Below are 22350 nucleotides of genomic sequence, written 5' to 3'. Positions count from 1 at the left end.
TAAAATAGTAAGAAAAAGGTACAGTACTTAAATTAGCAAGTATTTACCAAGCAATTGTGAACCCTACAAACTCTGTTTTGGGTGCAAATGCTGAGGGTGTTTTTGGTAAGAAGTACACTATGACATTTCTTGTTAGTATGTGGGTAACTTGCCCCATGATGACTGATTCTGGAATCCCAGTGATGATGATTATTATTATAAATAAAACCTTAAAATTTGTCCAAAACCAGTGAGTTGTTTCAAAATGGCTGAACTGATTTGTTTGTTTCATATGAAGTAGAGGACTGGACTGTGGGCTTGGCATTAGTTGGTCTCCTTACTAAGGATGTTCATTCCCTTGAATTTGCTAATGCCAAGGGAAAATAGAATCTCTGACCCAAGGATATGATTTGACTCGAGAACAAGTTCTGAGAAGTGTTACAGTAGTTTGTGAGGACTTTGTACCTGAGAGTGAATGCTACTCTTTCAGTGGCAGTGAGCTCTTGCCTTCTGCTGGAAAGGGCTTTCTGAGATTTCAAAGCTCTATCTTTGGAAATAATTTAAGCCCTTAGGAGGTGCTCTTGAGAATGACATCTCCTTTGTCTCCTCAAATAGATTTTATGTGTTGTTCCATGGCTTGTGTATTTACAATGTAACCTCCAAATTTTTGAAACAGAAATGTGCTGCTTTTCACCATGCTGTTAGAATTTCAAAGGTTGCCTAGGACTTTTAATTTTCAAAAAATCTTTGAAAATATTAGCTGTCTTGGTGTTAAATCATGATACATGTGTAGTAACTCTGGTTAAAAATTCTTCTTTTAAAATTGCTTTTCTTTTACTGAAGGAGACAAGATACCAGCTGCTTCAACTGCGCCCCACACAACGCGCTTCCTGGATTGGATATGCTATTGCATACCACCTACTAAAAGATTATGATATGGCCTTAAAATTACTTGAAGAGTTTAGGAAAACCCAGCAGGTAAGATTTCCTGGTCTGGAAAGAGAACACTTTTTGTATAAGTGATGGAATCTGAGGAATTAATTCTTTAAAAATAGAAAACAATTATGAATTTGGAATAAATTTGTTGTTTGTGAAGCTTTCTGCTTTGAGAAATAAACTGTAAGAGTTTAGTTTATAAGAGTAGTCTCATGTGAAGTAACTTAATGTTTGTGAAACTTGTAGCTAGAGAAAACCTGTGATGATCCTGCCCCTTTACAGTAAGTGAAACTACAGAAAATACGTTAATATTTCGGATGTGCTCATTTGCCCTTTCTCCTGCCATAGTCTGGATGCCATTACATCTCTACAAAGAATGAAATATTGTCAATAGTTTGTATGCATCTGTATCTAGTACACTTAAAATCAATGCTTGGTTTCAAAGTAACAGTAATGTGTAGCTGAAGAGTCTTTGATCAGATGTGGTGTTGGTAAGATCTGAGTAAATCAAATCGTACAATCCTAAAATCACTGAATTTAACCTTGTTTAGAGAGAGGCTATTCCCTTGTTCTGTTAGTGGTAATGCAGAGCTATAAAGTCTATATTAGCAGAACAGAGTTGATGTGTTGATTATTCTGCAGTGTGGAAAGAAAAAGAAACATGTTTATACATCCATTCAGCTGGGGAGGCATCTGGGAAGTAGTGTGTAAAAATACTAAGATATTACCTGACCTCTAAACTGTGTTTTTAAAACAAAAATCTCATATCCTTTTTGAGTTGTTATATATGGGATTAAGTGTCACTTATCATGGTCAAAAACGGATATTGCAGGCTGGGTATATATAGCTTGATATTTCGGAAGAGCTGTAACTTCAGCATTGAGTAAAAACTGGAAAGAGTAACTTTTAATCAAAATTGGGTCATCTTCTGTGAGTGTTTGACAACCAAAAAGTCGTCATTCTCAAATGAGTCAGCAGCACCCAGTCTGAGTTGGGTACCAAAATGACTGAGTTAGAAAGAAAGACTATATAGTAGATGGAAAACCAGAAAATGTCGCATGAGAAACTGAGGCTCGTGAAGGACAAAGAGAGCTTAGTAGTGGTATTGGCGCCTTGGAAGTGATGGTGTTTGTGTTGTTGTCTCCCTAAAAGGTTGTGTGTAAATATGTTTGTTTGAGGGCTGTCATGATACACTGTGCAGTCTAGTGACTAAGCCAGATTTAAATACTGTAGATGAATGCATTGTATCTGCTGAGTCTTCTGTGCAAGTTAGCACCATCTCAAATCTCACCCAAACAAAGATGATCTTAAGATGAGTGCAAACACTGATGCCATTTTCTGATAAAGCTGGAGCTATTTGGGAAATTCACGTAAATAGGAAGATGGCTTGTACTTGTACAATGAGCTGGTTTAACTGTTGGTTAGTATTGCGTCAGTCAGAGGCAAGTGGTGGAAAAGCTGCTTAGGCATTGAAGGACAGAAATATGCTACAAATATTGGACAACATAGTTTTATAGGAAATTAGTCCCATTGAGCCTCTCTTCTTTTTTTTGAGATTGTTAGAGACAGTTAAGTAGGTATATTATCTTTTCTCCTCCAAAACACTAAAAATATGTATGCACACATTAATTGCATTTCTCTTGAACATAGTCTTGTGCTTTGTTGTGCCAGCTCCCTGAAGAGTGTAGGCCCAGGTGGAACCCCAAACACTGGAAGAGAGAATCTATGTAGTTGGGTCCAGAACAGTCAGGAGAGCCCAGGCGAACTCACAGCTCAGTTTTGCCATGCATTGGCTCTTCCACAATACTCCCCAAATGTACTGCTTTTGCAGTGTCTGGATTTTTCAGTCCTGCGGTTAAAATAATTAAGTTCAGGACATTGCATGCATCTTTGAGGAGATACACATATTGCTTACTTGCCTTCCCAAGTCTCTCCTCTTGGCCTGTAGTGCATATGCACTCAAGTTGATGGATGAACTTCTGTGATGGACTTTACAGACAATTGCATGTGACTGCAATAGAAAAGTGGTAATTTAAAAGGAGGATTAAAAGGCTGAAGGGTTTCCAAATTACTTGTGAGCAGCACTCTTCCACAAGCTGATGTTTTTGAGGAGTTTTATGGCAATCTGTATTAGGCCTGATACTGTCTACCATTCATGTTAATGAATAGACAAGGCACGTTGCCTAAAATGCTGCTGTTGCAATAATTGAGAAATAATGGTAATCCAGGATGATGATATTTATTTATGTGAATTACTCAGGCAGCTCTTTCATATTTCATATCTTTCAGATATGAATGCAAACAGCCAAGACCAAGCAGCAAAACTAAGAAAAAAAAATCAAGGGACTGTCATTTTAGTGATCGTAGATGAATATCTGAAGATGCAGTATTACAAAATAATGTAGCTAATCTAGCTACAAGTTGTTGCCAAAACCAGGAATCTGAGTTTTTCCTGTGTGCTCACACCACTTCCTTGTGCAGTACTGGCCGACTTGTGGAGGGTTGGTTCAGGAAGCCTAAGTGCCAGAAAGATAATCACTCTTGGGAAGGATTGATTGGCTGAACTGAATAACTGTGAGGTGATAGAGGAAGAGGAATAATAGAGGGAAGTGAGCTGCCTTTGTTGATCCAGGCTGCAGTTAGTCTGACTTAGTTTGCTGTAAAACTGTCCCTCAGGGCAAGCTTATGGGTGAAAAGTAAAGTACACTCTTAGTTAAGCAGGGATTTTTATCCATAAAGTACTCATTACTGAGAGATCAAGACTTAGTGATGAGCCTGTTGTCAAAAAAAGTTAGAAAATGAAAAGAATATGGCAAGATAAGATGACTACAGAGAAAGCTGTCTGAAGGGCAGAGAGTTTCTTTGTTAACTGTAAACAGAAAAAGGCCTATGTGACTTTAAAACTGTATGCTGGATTTGGGAAGAGTAGTAGCTAAGAAGCTTGCTTAGCAGGGAAAATAAAGGAAGGAATAGTGTCAGGAAGCTGATCAACAAAGTGATAAATTGCTTTTTATCCTTGACAGTTTTATTCTAGTGGCTAAGTTATCACTGGAAATGGTGAATTTTCTCTTAGTGTGTTAAGATCAATGTTGCCTGTCATCTGAAAGCTGTAAATTGGCCAGATGCACAATATTTCAGTCAAAAACAGGTTATGAGGTAAAAGGCAGACATCACTGCAGGAAATGTAACAACTTGTGCTGTCCTAGCTTAAGTCAAAATTATGTAAGAGTCAGTTCAGAATCAAAATTTTGGGAACCAAGGTGTAAAGCAACTATGCAATTCATTTTACTGTTGTATGTCCCATTTTTCCTTTCTTCTTTTCTGGAACAATTTTTTTATTCTTAATTTTTTATTTTATTCCTAATTTTTGCATCAGGCCCACAAATACAGATATGGACAGAAAACCTCTGGAGTTTTGGGGGTCTCCTCTTAGGTATGTTTTGGCATCTTGTCACATTCTTTCAGTGACAGTTGTTAGGGGGCCTGTGGTTGAAAAGCTGATCCTTCTTTGGTCCAAGAGGAGAGGAAAAAATCTATTCTGAAACAGCAGAATTGAGTTCAGGAGAAAGTTGGACATCTCCTGTGGGAGAATCATAACTCTTCTAGGGGGAGAGAGGAGTAAAGATGTATTAAGCAGCAATAACAATGGTGTGGACATTGTCTTTATAGAGTATCTTATCTTTATAAAACAATCTGATTATTCAGATTAACTACTGGGGTTGTTAACTGCTTGCCTTCTGATGAATTACAGATTTAAATCTTCATTAAATTGATGAGATGTCAAGGTATCTTTGAAAATGGACTTTTCCTAAAATTACTTTTAAAAATAACTTCTTAAATGGAGTGATAGTAAGTGCAGTATCTTTCTGGTGGATTTACTCTATGTGTAAGAATAATTTAATTGTTTTGCTGGGGTTTTTTTTGTGGTTTTTTTGGTTGGTTTTTTTTTTTTTTATTGGTGGGGTTTTATGTTGGTTTTCTGTTTTTGGGATTTTTTTGTTTGGGGTTTTGGTTTGGGTTTTTTGGTTTTTTTTTTTTTTTTTGTTATCCTGCTGACCCAAAACAGCCATGAGGCAGTCAATGGATATGTTTCTGTATATATTGGATATGTATTGTGTATATATTCTTTATGGCTTTTTGGGTAATCTGTGTTCCAAAGGCCTAAAACCAGTTCATTAGGTGCCAAAAAAGCTGTGCTGCTTGTGGAATCTGGAATTTAGATATGTGTGTTTTGTTGGAGGAGAGGATATTTTTAGGAGGAGGTGAAGGAGAAAGAACTGAATTGGTGCTCTGCAGTTTGGTTCCATGGTACTGCAGTAAGGATAAACAGGAATCATGCGTAGTGCTTAACCCCGTTCCATGAGTCCATGCTGTGAAGCAGTTAAAATGCTTTGCTGGTAACAGTGTTTTTATTAGTGATGTCCAGTGGGTGATAGAGACTAGAAATTGTGCAAAGGTGGAAATGGAAGTGGAACTGTGGTTGAGAGCTACTTTGAGAAGTGTATAGAATTTCATGCTACCTGCTCACTAGTTTGTGTATGGTATAGTCTTGTTCCATTAGTGATCATTTGCTATACTGTATGAGCTGGTCAAAAACGTACTTGAATGATATTATTTTCATAGTTCATTGTCAGATACATACATCTTTACAGTATTTTATTTAGTTATACTATCTTTCAGACCACTTTTATATAAAAGCAAATATTTCTAAAAATGCCTAGCAGTACTGTAAAAGTTAGCTCTCAAAATCTGAAGAGCATACAATCACAAATGCTAAATCCTATACGATCTGTTTCTGCTTTGGGAGGGCTGGAAGTAGTGATTTAGGATTCTATTCTTAATAAGAAAATTCCTTTCACCCAGTGTAATGTTTTTGTTGTTTGTGTTGTTTTTTTCTTATTAAATAATTTGTCTTTAAAGATCAAGGAAAAGTTTTTTTTAGGGAACAGAATCATAGTAAACTGTTTAGTGACCGATGTGACTTTGAAGTGTTGGTTGCTCAGGAAGAAACAAAGTATGTAGTGTCACAGGAAAAATATCATTAACATTTGTGAAACTCACCCACTTCTCATCTTCTATTATGTAAAAAATCATGTTAGGTTATAAGTCTCTCTCACAATTTCTATTGGGACAGTACGTTTCATATAATTTTCTTGCTCTGTTGGGCATTTTCTGGAGATTGCATTTGCTCTCTAACATTCTTGTAATTGGAGTAGTTTTGGATATTAGTGAAGAGCATTTACTATGAAAAGAATTACTATAACTCTGGCAAGACTTTTCATTGCCTAAATCCGCTTTAGGGAGTCATCTCTGAAAGGAATGATTTTCAGTGTTACCCTGCTTCCCTGGCTGTTTTAGCCCTGCAAGGTGGATAAGCCAGTAGTTGTACTGTAGCCTCTAGAAAGTCCTAGGTTTGCAACTGCAGGCAGGCCTAAAAATAATTATCTGTTGCTTGAAAAATTCTATATGCTTGTGCGCTGTATTTTCTTGGGAATTGAAGTTTAATACAGAGAACACTTGGTTAGAGAGAAATAGTGTAAGTTTTCTATCTGAAAAATTCCAGTTTTCAAGGTATTGATGGGTCATTCCTCTTGGAAATAGTTTGATCCAGAACTCTGGTATACTAAAAATGATTCTGTTAGACCCCAGCCATCTGCTGTAGAATTTATGTCAAAGTTGTTGTGTAGCACATAAGTGCTTCAGAAAGAAAACGTATGAAGATGTTTGCTTTCTTTCATACAATTCACTTTTTAATTAGCTTGCCACAGTGATAGAAAAAAGAGAAATAAAGGATTTCTTCTAAAATGTTAACTACAATGGATATCCTTAAATGAATCTGATTTGATTGTGAGTAATGGAAGTTTTACATTTTGAATGTTTAGATGGTGTATATAAACAGACCTAGTTATGGTCCATGGCTTAAATCTTGTATTCTGTAATACAGCATACATTTAAGGTAAGGTAAATGTTAACTGTTACATTGTTTTCTTCCCCCCAGGTTCCTCCTAACAAAATAGATTATGAATATAGTGAACTGATTTTATATCAGAATCAAGTGATGAGAGAGGCAGATCTTTTTCAGGAGTCTTTAGAACATATAGAGACCTATGAAAAGCAAATATGTGATAAATTAATAGTCGAAGAAATCAAAGGTAAGTCATTATTGTTCTTCCCTTACCCAGTTTTGTTAGAAATTTTTGCTAATAGCTTACAGGTACAATAAAGCAGTGAAAGGAAGAAAATACAGCATGTAAAGTCTTTAATTTATTTGTAACAATTACTGTAGGAAAACTGATACTAACAGATTTACAATTTTGTGCATGAGTAAATAACTTTTCTTACCAAAGGTGGTAGTGGATGCAGGTAGTCTCTCTGGGTTTGACACAGAAATAGAGGAAATCTCAGAGGTTATGTTGGTACACCAGAGTAGCTTTCCATAAATCAGAACTATTATAATCCAATTTTAATCTTATGAAAAAGAATTTCATAAAGAATACTGTTTGAAGTACAAACATAAATTTTTCTTTTTTTGACTGAAGTATCAAGTTCTTGTTTCCTTTTCAAGTTTCCTAATGCACTTACTTATTGAAGTGAATACTGAAATTGACCTTTTTGGTTAAAAATAACTCTGAGTTGTTTTGTGGATTTGCAGTGCTAAGACTGAGTTCTGAATATGTGTGAGTAATGGCACTTGTTCTTCAGCTACTCCTTGCCTGCACAGTTGTGGGGTAAGCCCCACACAGCTGCCCACTCACTTCACCCGGCCTCTCTTGTCAAGTCAGGAGAGAATAGGAAGAGCAAAAGGAGGAGAACTTGTGCATGGAGATGAAGATAGCTTGAGTGATGAAAAGGAAGGAAAATCAAACCTAGCTCCTTGACTTACACAGTCCCTGTACACTTCCCATATGCTCAGCTAGTCTCCAGGCAATGGCTACCTGCCCCAACACTCCTCCTTAATTTTCATTGCTTAGTAAAAACTAAATAGCACAAAATATCTCTTTGGACATTTTGGATCAGGTGGCCACGTTGTGTCCACTCCTGCCTTATTGTCCGCCCTGGTCTACTTGATGGGTGGCAGAGTAGGGGTAAAAAGCCAAAGCCTTGGTGGTCTGCAAGTACTGCTTAGCAGTGGTGGAAATATTGGTGTACTTACCAGCATTTAGTCGCAAATCCCAAAACACAGCCCAGCATGAGCTGCTGTGAAGAAAATGAATTCCCTTCAAGCTAAACCTGGTAGACAATGGTTTACTTAGCAGGAAATCAGTGTGATTTAATCAGTTAAAAACTGATTAGTTGATGTGAAAAATGTGCTTAAGTAAACAGCTTGATAAAAACGGATCTAGTTATGTGATGAAGTCCTGGAAGGAGGAGTTGCTTTTATTTGATATTCCCAATAGCTATTTTAAATACTCAGGTATAGACATTCAGGTAGTCTTTGTCTTCACAGGTGATGAATATTCTGAGCTCGATATGTGGTAGCTTCAGGTAGCATTCGTAACATGCAGCACATGCCTTTGGGAAATAAGGCCTCTTTTTAAGAGTCTATGTATGTTTAAGAACAGTTTTATATATCTAGTATTGTAAACTTTACTCACACGTGTTTTGTGATGTAATTCATAGTTCTGTACTGTGTTGTTTCTAGGAGAGATGTTACTGAAGTTAGGAAGACTGAAAGAAGCTGGTGAAGTATACAAGGAGTTAATTGAGCGTAATGCAGAAAACTGGTATTATTATGAAGGCTTGGAAAAGGCCCTACAACCCAGTAAGTTAAGCTACACAGATACAGTGAAAATATTTATGGTATAGGATACACTGTTTGATATGGCCCTGCTTTAGATTAGAAAGTTCTACTTGACAGAAAATCATATACCTTCTGATCTGGAATTGTATCTAATAAGTTCTTTCATTTTTAAAATGTTCATTGAAAAATTTGTATGCATGAAAATACCAATACCAAGTATTTATCGTCTTGGAACTAAGGGTGGTATTTACTAAGGTGCTTATATGAAGAACATTACCTTGCCACATGTGAACTTGGAAACCAAATGGCTAATAATTCCTGTCTAGTAGTTGATTATCAGACTGTTATCATATGCCACAATTAATTTTATGTAATTAGAATTCTGAAATGTGTTTATGTGGTACCTCTTTCTAGGGGCATGTGGGAAATACTCAGATATCTATTTAGGATGGCCTTTTAAGGCAGACTATCTGAAAAAAATGCCCTATTTTCCCCTATTTTTTTAAGTTGGCACTTCAGAAGGTAAAGGTGATAAATGTGTTAATGCCTTTGTTACTTCAATGCCAGCTCAGGTTTCTGCTATACTGTTTTTCCAGAAAAAATAGCTCATTTTTCAAAAGTGCAATATTGCAACTATTTATGCTATATTAAGTGTTTTGCAGTGATAACTTTCCAGAGTGTTTACATTTATACAGGAATGGTTTCTTTGTATTCATTTTTTCAATAATTAGTGAAAGTTTATTGGAATTATTCTGATGACATCATAAATCATAAGCTCAGGAGTATATTATTTGTAGATGTTATAGCTGCATTACGTTTCTCAACCAACTTTCTTCTAGAAAGTTTTACCATTAGGTCTCATGAGCTCTGAGAATACAGCTAGTGATTGGGTAATGAAAATAAATTTTAATTTGTTAAATGTATTCAGAGTGTAGTGTTGCTCTTTGAGTGGTTTTCCTGGTGAATCCATAGAGTTGAATCACATGGTTATTGTCTCAGAAATTAAGCTACCCAGGAACTCGGTTATTCTCTCTGATACAACAAATTTGTTGACAAAAGCATGTAGCTTTTAACAAAGAACCAGTCCCGTAGTTTTTGACATATTAAAATCCTATGTAGACTAAACTGTACTAATTCTATAAAACTAATAATGCTACTTTATTTTTTAGGTGGTCTTAGGACTATTTCCTCCCCCATGGTAAGTTCTGGAGCTCCAACTTGTGACTTCAATTAGGGCTTTTATATGCTTTAGTTCCAGTCCAAACAATATTTTAGCATTACTTTTATAACTCTACATCTGTTGGAGACACTGGGTAATAGATTCCCCCCCCTTCCCCAACATCTGAGCTCAGTGACAAGATGAACTGTTTTTCATATGAAAGGAAAACAGATATATTTAATACATGTGTATTGTAGCCTTGATCTGTACATTCAGTTTTAAATTGTTTGATGAATTTAATATTTTAATATTTAAGCAAAATCGATTTTATTTACATGAAAAATGGCATTTTAAAGCAAAAGATTAGTGTTATTTAAGTTCTAACCACATTGGAGCTCCAAAGCATATTATGGGGGAAAGGGGAGGAGTGGGTAGAAAATCTTCAAGTAGCTTTATTTTTGTTAAACATTAAGGTATAAAGAGTTTGGTGCTCAGTACTTACTGGCAGTATTGTACCCTGGTTTTGCTGTCACCAGAGGACCTGTAATAGAGGTGTACTTGTATAGTGTGCTGTATATCTGTGGTTTAGAAATGCAGCATGTTTCTCTGAATGCTTTAAGTCTGAAATGAATGCATAGTGAAAAAAGGGTTAATTGAACCTATGAATGTAATACAATGAGTGAATGGGTCTGAAGGGCCATGTAACTGAAAGAAACCAAACTCCAGCTCTGTGTGATTGAATGTGCAAGGTTATGGTCCTGTTTACAGTTTATCCTTAGAGTGATTAATGCTGGTAGTTGTGTATTGTATATACAGTGTATTCTCAGTACAATTTTTGTTTATGATTAACTGGAAGAAGTAACATGAAATGTTTAAATTGTTCCAAATCCACATAAGGAGTCTAGTTCGATTAATTCTCAACATCTAAAGACATATAAAGGAATAGGTTTTTATGTCTGTTACTTATATCTGTTGTATTTGCTGATAATAGGCACTTTAGAAGAAAGGCTTCAGATTTATGAAGAAGTTAGTAAAAGACATCCCAGAGCAGTTTCACCTAGAAGATTACCTTTAAACTTTGTTTCAGGTAACAAGTTGCATATCTGTTCTGTAATAGTTTTTTTTCCTATATTTTTCTGCAGTTTTCCTCAGGCTGTTTAATGTGTATTTAATACCTACATGTGCATTTAATACCTACTTGAACAATATAGGCAAATCAAATGTATGCATTTCTCTTGAGTTAGACATAATTCTTTTATGTTTTAGGAGTTGATAGAAGAGCTTCATACACTCAAATATGATGATATGAGCAGTGTAATATTTGTCATGATAAAATTACAGTACAGAATGATATGTAGATTGTAGGAATTTCTATACATAATTTTTTTTTTACTTTATGCAAGTTAAGAATCATAAGTTAAAATGAAGGGTATAGTACACTTTAATTCAAGGTGTGGGTGTATATATGTATGCATACCCCCTCCTGTATCTTTAATATGCATACTTTTACTACTAAAACCTACGCCTACTTTCTTGTAGAGCCATTGGGACTTAATTTGACAACAAAAACTACCATTGTGCTGAAAAACTACCTTTGATAAGAAAAGGAACAAAAATATCTGCAGTATTATGAAGCCCAAATTATTTCATTTTATAGCGAAGTTCTTTGTGACTTTTCCCTTTGAAAAATTTGTTTTGAAATATGGTGCACAAATACCCTCAGTTTTGGAAGGAAAATTTGTACATACTTGTTAAAATAACAAAGAGCTGGGCTCTTCTAAAATGAAAGGAAGGAAACTAAATGAAATGGTAAATACCATAAAAATATATAATTAGTGTGTAGCTGTCTAGCTGCTGAAATTCCAGTAGAAGACTTTTGGAAAGTACATGAGCTAGATATCAGACGTCAAGAAATTTGAGACAAGTTGCAGTTTCCCAACATACCTCCTCATGCTTTTGAATTTCTAAGGTTAGTTTTTAGTTCAGCTAATTTGCTCAGCACCACATTTGTTGCAACCTTTAAATGTTCCAGAGCATCTATTCCACTCCCTTGCTGTTGCTCATGTGTCTGAATGTGCATACACATTTCCTGTGTAAAATCCAAAGATTTTAACTGCTTCATAAGAAGTGACCACTTGTGCCTTTTATCATCCTGTATACCTTAGTTTATTTGTAGATACAGGGGCAAATTTTAAAGCATTTCAGCAAATTTTGAAAAGCTGGGTGATGAGTAATTGTTTCTGGGGTTTTTTTTTAATATGTAATAAGATTGTTATGGTAACACAGAAAACAAGGAAATAACCTGCAAAACACGTTCCTATATCTTTATTAATATTGTGTTTTGCTGTTGACTTCATTTCTCTGTGTTTTGCTCTAGGTGGCCTTACACCTGGCAGTGCAGTTTCACAGCTTGTGTTCATTTAAGTAGAAATATGTATAGTAACAAGAATTAGTTGCTCATGCTGTAACAATAGGATGAATGAAAGCAAAATCCATTATTAGTTTGGTCAAGAAAAATCTCTTGGTTGCTTTCTGTAGCATTTTATTACAAATAAGAATTTTTCAAAATTAAAATTTGTTTCTGCTAACTTATTTATTAAGCCTACCAGGCATGAATGTGTAAGACTGTTTTTGATCCTGTAGAGATTAGTCTATTTACTAATGATTTTCTGTGTTTACGAGTACAGGAGGCAAGACTTTATATTGGTTGAAATTTGATAGTGAGAATGGAAGTGTAGAAAGAAACATCTTTGCAGAAAAATGTTGGCAAGTTTCAAGATGATACAATTTCTGGCTAAATGCAGTTACTGTTCCAGTGTGGTCACTGACCAGTTACAGCTGTCGCTGTTTGATTCAGAATTAAATTGCTCTTAAAAATTAAAATACTTTAAAATCCAGGCTTATGCTACAAGGACAAGTTCTTGTCCAGACCTTGCTGTGCATTGAATCCTAACCTTGTATTTGAGGCAAATTAGCTCTTTGATCAAGCTGGAAAACACCTTTATGGAGGAAGGCTGTTAACATCAATTTTACTGATCAAGTGTGTGTGCATGCATTTTTAGATTTGTTTATGCTCTTGTGGTAAGGTGTGTGCCCCAGACTAAATTGAAACTCAGCTTCTTGTCATAGGTGGGTGCCCAGCTGTGTGCCTTCTTTTTTTTTTAATTTTGTTTTAAAACTGTTGTTTTCTGTAAGTAAATAGGGACACTTGAATCTTGCTTTCCTAAATTCTAAATTATGATTCTTCCAGCAAGATAATAATTAGAAGAATTCAACAGGAGAGACTGAGATGGATTTTTTTCTTTTTATAAGGGAGTTTCTGTACTGTGAGACAACACATTTTAATTAATCCATCTGTAATAAAGCACGTGCTTACAGTCCAATTATGGATTCCAATCCACAGGTAGTAGGAGTTTCTATATGCAGCAGTTTGGTTTAGTACAGCAAGATGAGAACATGAATTACTGTCATTAATCTCAGTATTCATTAGCAACACTGCTGATAACATTGTAGGACAATTGAGAATTGAGAGGAGTAAATGAAAATGTATACAAAGCAGTAGTGTCTGCGTTTTCTGAATATCTAAAAAAAGCTGTTAATAAAATTTTTCATGTGTTCTTATTGAAGTTATTTCAACAGTTTTGTCAATTTTATGGGTGAATCTTAGAATTACATGAAGTGTGGTACTTTCTTGTTGAGAAAGTTAGAGAAGTCCACAACAGAGGAGGCACTGAAGTGTGGAAAAAGTTCATCCCCATGCAAAGTAAACAAAGTCAATAAAAATAATAGAAAAAAACCCAACCAAACAACAACCACCCCCTCTAGCCCCCCCTGCCCCCCCCCCAGCTGTAAACAATCACTTTCAGCACAGCAAGAAACAAAGAAAACAAGCTGTTTTCCTGGCTGGATGTCTTCTGTTAGAAGTACTGGTTTTTGGTTTTGTTTTTTAACAACATTTTGCAGAAAGGTAGCACTTAACTGCAAGTATTGCAATTTTTAACTGAAAATATAATTGGATCAGATTTTTAGCTTTCTGAAGTATATTTTGATACAAGTGATTCTGATATGGAGCTTATGTTTCTGAAACAATAAGTCTTGTTTCTAATTCCAGAAACAATCATATCACAAGTCATGTCCTACTAATAAAAATAGGACTAGAGAAGTAGCAAAGGATTCATTTCATCCATCCTTCTTCCTCAAATCAGGATACTTTATATCTGCTCTACTCCTAACACATATTTGTCTAACTTAATCATAAAACCCTCCAATGATGGAGGTTTTGCAAAATCTCCATTGTTATTCTTAATATTATAGGGTGTTTTCAGTGTTTGTTTAAATGGCTTTTGCTGCATCCTCTGTAGTCAGCACTCAATATTTTCTCTAATAGACTGCAGGTTTGAGGACTGTTACCATGTCTGCCAGCAGACTCCTAAGCACTAGCAACTTAAGCATTTTACTCTGTGGTTTTGTTTTTGGTTTTTTTGTTTTTTAATCTGGAGCATATTTGTGTCTTATTAAATAACAGGAAAGACTAAAGGCCTCAATTGCAGTTTCTCAGTTCCTCTGTTATGCAGAGTTGCACAGCAGTTAGTGCGTATATTTATATAACACTTGCAATCACTGACATATAACCAAACACACTTTTGTTCCTAGGTGAAAAATTTAGAGAACTAACGGATAAGTTCCTGAGGGTTAACTTCAGTAAAGGCTGCCCACCCTTGTTTACCACTTTGAAATCTTTATATTACAATCCAGAAAAGGTAAAATTTAGTATTTATTTGGTTTTAATGAAGTCTTCTGTATTGAATTGCTAATAGACTATCTAAGAGTTTTTGTAGCTTTCCCTGTAAACTGCCAATTAGAGTTGTTGAACATTTTTCCCTAATGTGCTATTTTGTCATATGTGAATGATCACTTGATGTCAAAATGCTTGAAGTCAGATTGGTACAGAGTGCACTGAGGTTCTTGAAAAATCAAGATCATTAACTTTGTATGCTTTGAGTGCAAGTGTTACGGAATTTTTTCAACTTATGGTTTATGATGTCACCAGAAGTAATGCTTTTAAAATAACAGGTGGCTGTTGTTCTATGTAGATTTCTGAATTGCATGAATACATAAGTATTTTCCACAAAGGCTTGTTTCCTTTTTCAGTCTTTCACTAAAACTTCAGTGTATATTTTTGTACTTCTAAACTGTTTTGGTGTAATTGTGTCACAAAAGAACTGTTGTTTCAAATGTAATTCTTCCTTCCAAACTGACAGTAAGGTATACCAAAAAAAAATATTTTGAACTAAAGCATGTTACTCAAGTGTGTAGAAATCAGAATAATTTATATCAGTCTCTTCAGATATATCTCTTCAGATCTTTGCTACAAACATTATAGGTATTTGAAGCCATTCATGACTTAAAAGAGGGATTTGTATCTGGAAAAACCCTAAATACATGATGCAGTTTTTCAACCAAAGTGAATACTCCTTTTTTGGACTAGAATTATTCTTCTTTAAAGAGTTTCTTTGATGGGGTTGTAACATGAAATTTTCGGTACATTTCTGTAATCTCTACTTTTTCCAAGGCTGACATAAGTTTAGTAAATTCTGGCATCATGTTGGTGGGGTTTAACCTCAACTGGCAATTTAAGTGCCATGCAGCTGCTTGCTCACCCTGCCCTGCCTGATGAGGAGTGGAATCAGGAATACCTAAACCTTGTCGGCTGAGCTAAGGACTTTATCTTCAATGTTGAATCAAAATAAACTATTGTAATGACAAGGAGAGAGGGAAGAATAAAATTCAAGAGAAACAAATCATGCACAGAACAACTGCTCTCCATTTGCTGACCAGTGCCCTGCCCATCCCTGAGCAGTGACTGACAGCTCACAGCAAACTCCCCCCCATTTATATACTGGCCACGACACTGTATGGTATGGAATATCTTTTTGGCTACTTTAGGTCATCTGTCCTGGCCATGGTCCTTCTTGGCTTCTTTTTCCCCTGCTGCCCCACAGACCATGGGAGCCTGGACAGTCCTCACCTCAGTGCAAGCACCCCTTAGCAACAACTGAAACATTAGTGTCTTATCTGTACTCATGCTAAGTTCAAACACAGCACTGTACTACTGGTTACTAAGAAGCAAATTAACTTTATCCCAGCTAGAAACAAGATACTTGTATAGTACAGGCTTCTCTATAGTGCCTATTGCTGATGCACACTTATCAATGTAAATGAAGTGGAATTGAAATTTTTTACATTGTGATGCACAGGGTATCCAGATAGAAGCACAGTCAATGGTAGGGAAGTCTAACTTCTGCTATTTGAAGTGCAAAGAATCTGGATGTTGAAAGATATGTATTAACTCATTTGGCATCTGAAAAGATTTTTAGCACTTAATTAATTTTCGACATGATGGGTTAAAAAAGAGGGCTACCATATTTTGAGGCAAACTTACACAGAAAGGTTCCTTTCTGGTAGACATTTTCATTATACCAAATCAGTGCTGCTCAAGACTGCCAGCTTAATCCTAAAAAGTAATTAAAATCAAGAGCTTTGCCTTTTCCAAACATGCTTGGGATGTGTTTGTGCTGCTAACTTCTGCGAAAACATTTTTGCCATTTTCAAATTATGTCCTTACAAAAGCAGGCTGTCTTTTACATTTCACTTGCTTGTGTTTACTTATAGCTGTAGTGTGACAGAAGAATCTTTGAAACTAAGAGAAACTTAATTTTAGTCTCTGACAGTGAATTTTAGAATTATTAAAATTTAGGGGTTGAGGGCAGAAAATTGTGACCAACTAACATGTCCTACATCTTTAAGGAAAATATTCTATTTTGGTATCTAATTTGTCTAAGTTGGAGCTTAGTAGTAGCTTCTTACATAAACTACTTGCGTAGTTTGACTGAAAGAGGGTTGTAGTCAGTATTGTGTTGTGCCTTCTAGAAAATACCTAGCAAAATTCTGATTTTGCTACCAGTTAGGAAGAAAGTTGCCCCTGTGTTTCTTTGGAAACAAGTGTAGTTTGGCACAGTCAGCTGTGGTTGGATTTTGAAGTGTCATAGGTATGAAGACTTGATGAAAGAGCTGGTATGTAAGGCTAGGAAGTTCCTTCTTTCTAGAGCCCCAGGTAGGTCTGTGATCTTGCATGAACAGCAAGGAGAAAAGGGTGGTTGTGTAGAAGGCAAACATTTGTTAGATGTGTTCAGGAAAATGTTATTATCTAATTTCTGTAAGATGGTACTTGGCCTTTTGGCTGTGCTAGGTAGGTTTCTTCCCAAGGTATCTATTACATGAGCACTTCATATCTATGAAACTAACATTGAGGAAGCTTTCCCAGCTGCTTCTGGAAAGAATTAATGAGTGCCCTACCAGAAATAAAACTGAAATTACCGGTGCCAACTGGGTGCAAGACGTGTTATTTTTTCAGCTACTGGATTGAAATTTGTTTACATACTTGTGCAAATATTGGTGTAATGAAGGGTGTGGATTGCAACTTGCTCTTCATAAAAGAATAAGCCTTACTTTGATTAAGTAGGAAAGGTGGTTTTAATCTTCCTTCACAGTGCAAGTAGAACTGTTTAAGATCCTTTGGGTGAAGTCTCAGAAGGGTGCTGTAAGTAGGAAATGTAAAGCTGTTTGTTTCAATAAAAAAGTAATTTTAAGGTTATTGCTGGAAGAAACCTTATTTCAGCAACCAAAGACATGAGAATCCGAAATATGTTCAATAAAGAAAGACTGCCAAAAAGCAACAAAGCTCTATGTATACTCTCAGACTTGTTTTGAGGTAAATAATTCCTTAATAAATAAGTCTCTAATGAGTTAAAATATGCTTCATATTTCATTATGCAATCTATGCCTTTCCTATAATTCTGGAGCAGAAAAAAATTTTATGTGTGTTGGCCTTGTGTTCAGTTTGTGATGTGCAGAGGCTTATATTTAACTGCCCAATTGGGTTTAAAAGTAAACTTCAAGATTTGGTAAATGTGATACTTGGATGCTTGAGAAAGTAACAGAGGTGGTGTGGTGAAACCTGGGACAGGTGGTGCTGGATTTCATCACTCCCAGCGATACTGTTGCCTCTTAGGAGGAAGGTGGTAACCCACTAATGATTATGTTAAAGCAGACTAAAAGAACTACAGAACCTGATGTGTAGAAGGTATTAAACTGGATTTGCTGTAAATTACTGTGCATGCTTTTGCAGCAAGACCCGGTTTCAGACTTTGTGGTCCATCACTGCTTGCAAGTCGAAGATCTGACTTATGTTTTTCTCCATAGTTTTAGAAGGGAATTATACAAGTCATGCTTTAATCCTTCAAAGCTCTTCAGATGAGGTTAGGATTTCTTCAGGCTTTGTGCTGTTATGCTACTGCAATAAAGTAGCATGTGAACTGGTTTGCTTTTTTACTGTTTCTTCTTTGTCAAGCCACCTAGACTGGAGGAGACTTAAGTAGTTCATGCTGAAGGGTGAGAAGCCATAAGAAAGGAGGCTAACGATTGTCTTTTGCCTAGAAACTGTACTGTCAATTTAACTTGATCAATGTATTGTGCTGTGGATAGAATTTTTGATTATAAAAATACTGCAAAAAATATTAAGCACAAAAATCATAAAAATATAAATATACTTTTTAAAAAACATGCCAGCTATTCAGTATCCTGAGTCCAGTTCTGTAACATGCCATAGCATAAAATTACTCTAATATTGGAATAAGGAGAGGGGCATTGAATTGCAGGATGAACAGTTGGACAAGGGCCATTTGAGTCAATGTCTGCTTACTTTTTTTGTAATACTGGCAATTGATTTTGTACAGGTTATGTGCATGAAAAAGGAGTTAGGATGTAAAGAGTTCAAGTTATTTCTCAAGTGATAATTGTTACTGTGCTCCCTGTTTCTAGTTACCAAAGGCATGCACTAATCACTTCCTGACTTGCTGCACTGGTACACAGCCAGATTGCATGTCTTTCCAACTGAAGGCAAGGTCAGTTGGAGGGTGATAGAGACTGCTGGACTCAGTCTTACACTGTTTTCCAGTGTCTCATTCAAAGGAAGTTTATAATATATACACTATGTTCAGTGGTACATCGTGGCTGATACTCAGTCATAGATCACTTTTATCTGCAAAATATTAGAAAAATCATTTGATGGAACACTGTCTTGATGGCTTTGTGTTGAAAAAAAAATACTTGAAATATAATGTTCATCACTATCAGCTTGTTTCAGGTGATGTTTAAAGTAACCACTGTACATTGTGAAGAAATTAGCTGTGCTTTCCTTCTATTCATTATATGGCAGCCTGAGGCTTTTTAAACGTGAAAACCCTTGGTTATAATGAAGTAGTGTAAATGAGTCTGGTTATATAAAGGCAAAGTTCACAAATGGTTCACAAATGTAAAAAGCTTTGCACCAGATTCTACTCACCCATGAGGTTTGGAAAAAGGAAATGGCTGATCTGAACAAGAGCTGAGAGCTTCCTCTACAGGTTACTGGTGTTAAAGAACTTGTGTTCTGAGCTTGGTATTAATTTTTCTCACCTAATCTTGAGTTCGGTCAACTTCTCAAATGCCAGCCTTTGCCTGTTCACATCGTTCATCTTGAAACACATTGTGTGTTCTGGCTATTGTTTAAGACATCCTGAGAGAACCCTGTGAACGTCTCACTGCTCTACAAAACTCTCAAAGTTCATTCCATGTTTGTTTGTTTGTTTCTCAGACCTTTCCCCCCCATGTTAACTTCATTTGGTTAATTCTTACCCCAGAATTCTTCCATTTTATGATAGGAGTTACCTGTAAAGGCAAAGCACTCTGTGATAAACAACATCATGGTGGTGTTGACACTAAATCTGCAGTTTAGACTTTACTCTTCATATGTATTGCATCTATGGCTTTAACTGGTAGATACAGCATGTGCCTCATCTTCTGGGGAGGAAGACCTGTCCCAAGCAGGTACTTAAGTTTCTTTTGTCATCTCATCTGGCATCTTCATATCTGCTAGCACCAAGACAAACATTGGATATGGTGATATTTATCTTTTCACCTTCTAGGACTTTTGCTCCTCTGATAGGACACTTTTTAAATCAGGAGACTCAGTTAAGGCACCTGCATACATTCTGTAATTGACTGCATACAGCACAACAGGAGTGCATTGCTCAGCTGATGCCTAGTTGGTGCATGTAGTGCTGTCTTGATGATCCATGTGTTTATTCTTTTGCATGTACAAGAGTGGATTCCTGTTACCTATCAAGGAGAAACAGAAGATACCAATTGTTAGTGACTTCATTGGCAATTTTGCTGTTTTGCTAAAAACAATAGCAAATGAATGAAAATACAATTTCACACTTCTTCATGAGACAGAGTCCTGTAAAATTCAAAGCACCTTCCATGATATTGTTTTTTGTCATCTTTTCTAACAAGATTCTCATTTCAAGCTCAACTCTTCTGGTAAATCTTCTGGTAGTCTTCTGAGAGTTGCTGAAGTATGTAGTTTGGTATATCAAGGCAGCAGGGAATGTACACCACTTTTGTCATTTTTGAGGGTATGTGGGTGTCACTTTAACTGCTTTCTTTAATACACACATCTTGGTACTGGAGGACAGAATGTCTAAACATACTAGATATGCACATCAAACTTGATTGGGATGCATCTCCAACTCTTAGCAGAGCTAGACAATGTAGTGGTACTTCTCCTCAGTCTTTGAGAGATCATCATGATGGATGAAGCTTGCTAAGGTCTGGAGGAGAGTGAATGTCTCCTGTTTTCAAGTATAAAAAGGAGGATCTGAGGAGCTATGAGCCAGTCAGGTTGATCTCAATATTTGTGAAGCTAATAAGGCAAATAATCCTGGACACCATTACCAAACACACAAAGGACAGTAGGTAGGATGGATTTATGATGGCAAATTCATGCTTGAGTAACTTAATAGCCTGCTGTAACAAAATTACTTCAGCATGCAAGGGGACAGCAGTTGATCCTGTGTATTAGCAAGGCTTTTGGCACCATCTGTAGTAACACAGACAACATGTTGAAGTACACCTTAGTAGACAGTAATTTGTACTGAAAACTGGCTGAACTGCCAGGCTCAGTGTTGTCACCTGCTGCATGAACTCCAGCTGGTGACCCCAAGTAGGTGACAGTGGGGCCAGTAGTGGGGGCATCTTTTAGTGACTTAGTTCAACCTGGAAAAGAGAAGGCTTAGATGGAATGTTGTGTATGTAACTAACTGAAGGCAAGAACGAGAAAAGACAAGGCAGATGCTTCTCATTGGTGCTCAGAGACAAGATATTACATGCATGAATTAAAATACAAGAGAATATTTGAGCAAAAGAAAAGACATAATTGTTGTAGAGGTTGTCAAACATAAGAACAGGTTTGTTAGAGGTAGTGAAGTTGCCTTCTTGGAGATGGCCAGGAATAGTCTGCTTCAGCTGTCCCTGTTCTGTAACAAGGGGTTGGACTAGGCAATTTGTAGAAATCTCTTCAAACCTTCATAATTCTTAATCTTGTTACTTTGTTTCACCTGCAAGTCCAGGACCAGCTTGTCTCCATTTACTTGCCAACAGGCAGGCTTGTCTGAACTGCTGCTGTGGTGCCAGGGCAAGTGCATTTTATGTTAGTGTGGCGGCACTGAGACACTGCAGCAAACAGTGCAGGAAGGCACAGTAAAGACTGACATGCTGATATGCCTGAATGCCTATATACAGAAGCACTGAGATCCCTAATCCACATACTGCAATTTGGAATCTCCAGCTGTGATTTTTATATCCATTTGCCAGCAGAGCCATAATCACTTCCTAGAATTTCTTGTTTCAGGCTATTCACAAAGGGAAAAAACTTGTCACAGAATCTGGCTTTTAGAAATGGATTAACTTCAAAATACAGCTGAGTAGCTGCAGACCCACATTAGGTTTATGTTATATGTGAGTAAATGCATGGTTCACCACAGGGCACATGAAGCATGTGAAGCTGATGCTTCAAGGTAGGCCAAAGAACAGGTTGTTTATTAAAGAGTGCAGTGGAGCTAGGCTGAGGATGTAATTTGTATATCACATATGATTGTTTCCATACAGTCCTTCATCAGCCTTAATTTTGGAGCTCTCAAAGTGGCACATATGGTATCTGTCTTTATTTCTGCAAAATTTCACAGTGCAAATCCTAGTAACAAGTGTTGTGCATTTGGTGTTTTGTCAGTAATCATCTGCTTGTAGTCTCAATTAAAGAAAAAGAGCTGTGTAAAGAATACGTCCAGCTTAGAATTCAGCAATCATTTGGCCAGGCTGTTGATGTAGATGCTCGCTGAATATGAGTTTGCCTCCATCTAGATGATGAAGGAAAAGCGGAGGACAAAATACTAATAAAAGTCTAATAAAGTCACAATTGCATCCAGATTAATTTCTCAGGTGGGATAGCTCATGTTCACTGAGTAGGTTTCTGCTGATGGAGTCAGTTTCTTCTAGCAAGCCTGCTGCTGTTGGTAACATTATGCAGATGGGACTGTTGGTGTGACACTGGTGGGGTCAGTGTGCTGTTGCCCCTATCCTTGATGTGCTGTGTAAG

General features: G+C 36.5%; 1 protein-coding gene across 2 annotated transcripts in view; it reads left to right on the top strand.

Annotated features, from left to right (window-relative positions):
* Positions 1 to 22350, top strand: part of NAA16 (N-alpha-acetyltransferase 16, NatA auxiliary subunit) — a 61435-nt gene that overhangs the window by 15774 nt on the left and 23311 nt on the right. For both annotated transcript variants that reach the window (XM_054271788.1, XM_054271789.1), the window contains exons 5-9: positions 823 to 957; positions 6914 to 7067; positions 8558 to 8677; positions 10807 to 10902; positions 14469 to 14575. In XM_054271788.1, the coding sequence (XP_054127763.1) occupies positions 823 to 957; positions 6914 to 7067; positions 8558 to 8677; positions 10807 to 10902; positions 14469 to 14575 (612 nt within the window). The remainder of the gene's footprint in view (positions 1 to 822; positions 958 to 6913; positions 7068 to 8557; positions 8678 to 10806; positions 10903 to 14468; positions 14576 to 22350) is intronic.

The sequence above is a fragment of the Melozone crissalis genome, unplaced genomic scaffold, assembly GCF_028551555.1.
Source record: "Melozone crissalis strain CALT ecotype California unplaced genomic scaffold, PUWL_Pcris_2 ptg000013l_1, whole genome shotgun sequence".
In the NCBI taxonomy this organism is placed as follows: Eukaryota; Metazoa; Chordata; class Aves; order Passeriformes; family Passerellidae; genus Melozone; species Melozone crissalis.
This window is presented reverse-complemented; position numbering and strand designations above follow the sequence as displayed.